This window comes from Chinchilla lanigera, unplaced genomic scaffold, assembly GCF_000276665.1.
Source record: "Chinchilla lanigera isolate Chin_1 unplaced genomic scaffold, ChiLan1.0 scaffold00109, whole genome shotgun sequence".
In the NCBI taxonomy this organism is placed as follows: domain Eukaryota; kingdom Metazoa; phylum Chordata; class Mammalia; order Rodentia; family Chinchillidae; genus Chinchilla; species Chinchilla lanigera.
In genome coordinates, this window is record NW_004955510.1 from 3,674,303 (window position 1) to 3,679,808 (window position 5,506).

Below are 5,506 nucleotides of genomic sequence, written 5' to 3' on the forward strand. Positions count from 1 at the left end.
AAGGGCGGCAGCCTTGGGGCCCGGGCAGGCGTCGGGGGCGCGCCCTCGCTGGCCGCCTTCTCCCGGGCGGCGAGGTGCTGAGGCGTCCCCGCGGCCGGGCCGCACGGCCGCCCCCTGCGGGTACAGGGGCGCGCGCGGGCTGTGGAGCTGTGAGGTTCTTCGGGAGGTAGGCTCCGCCGCGGGGCTGGTCTGAGGCTCGTGGGCTGGGGAAGACGCGGCGGCCGCCTCGAGCCTCACTCATGTAAGGGTCGGCGGTGCTGCATACAAAGTTAGCCAAGGAGCCGGTTTCGGAGGTCAGCCCTTGCGCGGAGTCCCTTCTAACGTGCGGGTGCGGAAGCGACTCCCGCTGCGGCCGTCACGCGCCTGGGAGGCCGAGCTGAGCGTGACCCCTGCCCCGCTTTGGTTTCAGTGCCAGGAAGATGCTTGTCGAGGTGACGTAATGGCATGAAAGTGCCAGAAAGATTCGATGTTTTCTCAAAGGATATATATATGTATGTGTGTGTGTATATCTCCAGTGTTGCACACCCTTCGCAGAAGCAGCAGCAGAGTTGAATATTTCTTAACTTTGGGGTTATAATGCATATTCCGCGACCGATTTTGATACGTCTTGGACAGTGTCAAAAGATGTAGTCCGAGAGTTAGCCCTGTAGTCAATCTGAACACTGTTTTTTGTCATTTTTGTGTTACAGATGGAAAAAATGCCGGGCCTGGTGGCGCATGCCTGTAATCTCAGCACTTGGGAGGCTGAGGCAGGAGGATCATTGCGACTTTGAGACCAGCCTGGGCTGTTAAGTGAGCTCAAGGCCAGCCTGAACTGCATAGGGAGACTCTGGCTCAAAAAGACGCCCCCCACCAAAAAAAAAAGTGGAAAAAATGAGACACAGGGTGGTCGTTTACCTAGCATTCACTACAAACCATTGAGTGGTAGCCCAGCTGCTTACACTTGTTATCTCATTCTTACGTGATAGTCGCCCATTTATTATAGGAAGACTTGCACCTTCAGTTCTGGTTGAGCACTCATCTGGAATAATTCACGCTAGAGCTGAACATGCTTTTCTTTTGGAACCACCACCAAAAGAGTGCTAGTTAGCCTGAGGGAAACCTGATTGACAGCTGAGTTTACTTTGAAAGAGTGAATGTCTTTTATGCAGTTGTAGAGAGGCATATGGGCTATAGGTTTACTTAATTTGAATATCGTATCTGTTGGGCTTTTTATGTCTTTTAGCCTTGTAATATAATGTGACCCAGAGAGTTACTCATCTCAGCATTAGATGACATTGTTCATGTGCTCAGAAGTTACACAGATTCTGTTTTAAGTCTTCCCATTAAATGCTGGTGTCACAACTAATCTGTAAAGCAATCACAGACCCTGCAGTCACTAAATAACATTCGCTCTGTGTTACATATAACTTGTGGGTTCATACATGTTGGTCAGCCTGGTTAAACCTAATTTGGTAGCTCCAAACTTGGTTCTGTGGGGTGGGATTCTTGAAATGGAAGAGATCACAGAGTCATCATCATTGAAGAGGGGTTTCACTATGCAGTTCGAGATGGCCTTGAACTCACTTTGTAACTCAGGCCATCTTGAAACTTGTAGATCCTCCTGCCTCAGCCTTCTGAGTGGTGGGATTACAGACAAGCGCCACCACACCTGGCTATTCCGTTTTTTTAAATAAAAGATAAATTTTTCTTGTCTGCCTGTCTGTATCCTTTCTTAATTAATGCTGTTTTTGTTTTCTGTTTGTGTTTCTAACTAGCATTTCAGATCTGCCTGGTAAATCAGGGCATCACCATGTTGGCTGCAAGGCTTGTGTGTCTCCGGACACTACCTTCTAGGGTTTTTCACCCCGCGTTCACCAAGGCCTCCTCCCCCGTTGTAAAGAATTCCATCACAAAGAATCAATGGCTCCTAACACCCAGCAGGGTAAAAATAATCTATTTTTGTATTGTCTATCTTTATGCCTGTGGGACTGATTTAAGAGTTGTATTCGGTTGGTTTGAGCAGGGTGTAAAGTTTCGTACCTTTAATGACTAAAACAATTTACTGAAACAATAACAGTAACACTGATGTCAGTAATGTTACCAGTCAGCTCCTTTCTGTCCACCAATTTTATATCATTCTGGTCCTCTTTATCCTATATGAAAAGAGTCCATGTTACTTTTCCATTGTTTACAGGCTCTTAGGATTTCTCACTCAGAAAGTAATTTGAGAATTAAGTGGTATAGTAGAAAATCATGTGTGAGTCCTATAGTCAAATGCTTAAAGAACCCAGAGATTTTGCCAATACGTTTTTAATGAGTTATTAAGGATATTATATCAGCTGTCATTGGAGAATCTTAAGATTTGTCAGGTTAGAGAAGCCCTTTACCTTTTTGTAACCCATTTCTGCTCTAGCATTCAAAAGAGTAGAAGTTTTGAAGGGTGAGATACTTAAGGAGAATAAACACCAAGAAAAACACAACTTTCTCCCTGTTAACTGTTGGAGTGTTGAAAAGGACCCAAAAGGAAACCTTATCTCGCCTTTACTTTGTCATCAGGAGAGATATGTTTCTTATCTGGATAACAGAACATAGCTGTTATTTATTGAATGCATTTTTTAAAATGGTAGTAGAGTCTCATCTTTTTTTTTTTTTTTTTTGAGTCTCATCCTTATATTTGGTTAGTGTTAAAGTACAAGAATTGCTGGGCATGGTGGCGCACGCCTGTAATCCTAGCACTTGGAAGGCTGAGGCAGGAGGATCGTTGTGAATTCAAGACCAGCTTGGGCTACAGAGTGAGCTCAAGGCCAGCCTGAACTGCAGAGCAAGACTCTGTCTCAAAAAGACATACATACATACATACATACATACATACATAAATAAATAATTAAAGTACAAGTATTTTAGGTATAAAAGTAAAATATAATTTAAAAGTACTCTGAAACTTAGACTAAAAAATGTATATTGAATTATTGTGTCACTTTGAAGATGCACAGCAAGTAGGTCTACATTTAATACTTCTGGTGACTGACTTCTGAACAGACATTTCATTATAAAAAGCACTGTATTGCTTTTAACAGTTTTCTTGTGTAAAGAGACCTTCTGTTTTGGTGTGGTTTTTTTTCTTTTTTTGTCTCTTTGAGAGAGGGTCTTGCTGTGCAGTTCAGGCCAGCCATGAGCTCACTTTATAGCCCAGGCTGGTCTCAAACTCGCAACGATCCTCCTGCCTCAGCCTCCCAAGTGCTTGGATTACAGACATGTGCTACCATGCCTGGCTGTTCTGGTATTAATGCAGTTGTTTTGGTGTGATTATCGAAATGTCTTTGTTTGCACTTACATCAGGAATATGCTACCAGGTCAAGACTTGGAATCCGCCGTGGGAAAACTGCCCAAGAACTCAAAGAGGCAGCGCTGGAACCATCGATAGATAAAACACAAAAAAGTAGGTGGCAGACTTTAGCTTTTAACCTGAAGTCCATAATAGGCTTTTTTAAATCTCCATGGCCAGCCTCCTAAAATGTACATACTTACATGTAGATGCCTTCTCTGGGGAAAAAAACAGCCGCATTACTGTTCTGGGATCTGATGACCTCAGAAAGATTGGTATTTTGCAGTGGGTTTGGTTTTACTTTCACCTTTTTTAGGAAAAGATTTTTAACATGCCATGATCTGAAAGGTATAATCTATTAAGGAAATTGATTTGAAATTACAGAGACTCGTCATTCAGGTGTGTAGTAATACTTGTCTGAATCTCAAGTCAGTCACTTCGGTTCAGTTTGGATTCCAGCTTTACAGGTTTAAAACTAGATTATTAATCTTCTGAAATCTAATCAAGAATACCAGTTGTTTCTTAATAGTCTTATAAATGTCAGTATGCTTCAGCATCAGTGTATCACAGAGAGAGCCCTAATCAGGAACCCTTAAGACAGTTGTTTCTGATTGGTAGGTTAGCCCTAGAAAACAAATCATAAATTATATACTAATAGCATAGTTAACGTTCTTAGTCAACCAATTTAGAAAGGAGTGTAAGATGCTCTTCATGAGCATTGATTTCCATCAAGGAAAAGTTGCGCTGGGCAGGGTGGCACATGCCTATAATTCCAGCCCTTGGAAGGCTGAGGCTGGAGGCTTGCTGTAAGTTTGAGGCCAGTCTGAACTACATAGAGAGACCCTGCCTCACAAAACTCCCACCCAAAAAAAAGGAGAGCAAGTGAGTTGATAAAGTTGACGGTTCTGTAAATAAGAACATCTTCCTTAACTACTGCATAGGCACTAATGACATTTCTCTTCTTTAGCCCTATTCTTTCTTGACCCCATGTGAAGCTTCATCTTTTCTAATACTTTAGACCCAGTGTGGATGATGGTTGACATTTCCTGTATTTTACTAAGAACCTCAAACTCCTATTAATAAAGTAATGTGTATCACAGATATATATCCACATCTGTAGACATGCTGCCCCCTCAAATACTATTGGGATGAAGTTGAAGGTTAATCAAGTCTGGTCCTCTTTTTGTTGTGATTATTTCACCTTTGTTTTTAGGAGTGTCCTTTACTGTTGTTCTCCTAACTTTGAGGGTATTTATTAACTTTGAGGATATTTATAGTTCCCATATGTAGTGTGCCTGTTAGGAAGAAACAGTGCTACGATTTGTCCCCTCATAAATGTTTAAAGCCTAACCCCACACTTTGAGATATGACATTATTAACTTGTATTTCCTCCTGTATTCTGCAGTTGAACAGATAGGAAAATGTATTATTGCTGGAGGGGCTGCCGTTGGTCTTGGAGCATTATGCTACTATGGCTTGGGAATGTCTAATGAGATAGGAGCAATTGAAAAGGCTATGTAAGTAAATTGTTCCCAAAAATCTAAAAATCCATCCTTAAAACAAAAGTATCAGGTTTTTCTTACTGTTTAATCTTCAGTCGCTTTTGAAATATTTTGTTTCTAGGCTTTTTATCTGTGTATATACATGAGTACTTCTTTGGCTTGTAATTATTCAAACGTACATACATCTCTTTTACCAAGATTTATATATTTAAGCAAAGAGAAAATATGTCTTTTAGTATAAGCCAAGTGCTTATGTTTTATGTAGTCTTTATGGTAGCTCAATTTTGAGGCTTATTTCCAAAATTAACTAATTGAATAAGATGAGGACTATTAAAGTGATTTAGTTGCAAGGTCAACTAGCTAGTAAATGATTCAGCCAGAATTCACATCCTTAGTTCTGTACACTAACCACACTGTGTTTGTTACAGAATTTGGCCTCAGTATGTGAAGGATAGGATACATTCCACCTACATGTACTTAGGAGGAAGTATTGGTTTAACAGCTTTGTCTGCCTTGGCAGTAGCTAGAAGTCCTGTTCTCATGAACTTCATGATGAGAGGCTCTTGGGTGGTAAGTAATCTGGTTTTCATTTCCATTTTCCATGTAAAGATCAAAAGATTAGGTGAAGCTTTAAGAGTACTAATGAGGGGGCTGGGGATTTAGCTCAGCGGCAAAGCGCCTGCCTGGCAAGCACAAG

At 41.5% G+C, this 5,506-nt stretch overlaps 1 protein-coding gene across 1 annotated transcript in view; it reads left to right on the plus strand.

Moving 5' to 3' along the window:
• Ghitm (growth hormone inducible transmembrane protein) overlaps positions 1–5,506 on the plus strand; it is a gene marked incomplete at its 5' end in the record, with an annotated part of 14,445 nt that continues 8,939 nt past the window's right edge. The window contains 5 exon segments of the mRNA XM_005407879.2: positions 1–166; positions 1,758–1,924; positions 3,322–3,421; positions 4,713–4,824; positions 5,238–5,379. Coding sequence (XP_005407936.1) covers positions 1,793–1,924; positions 3,322–3,421; positions 4,713–4,824; positions 5,238–5,379 — 486 coding nt within the window.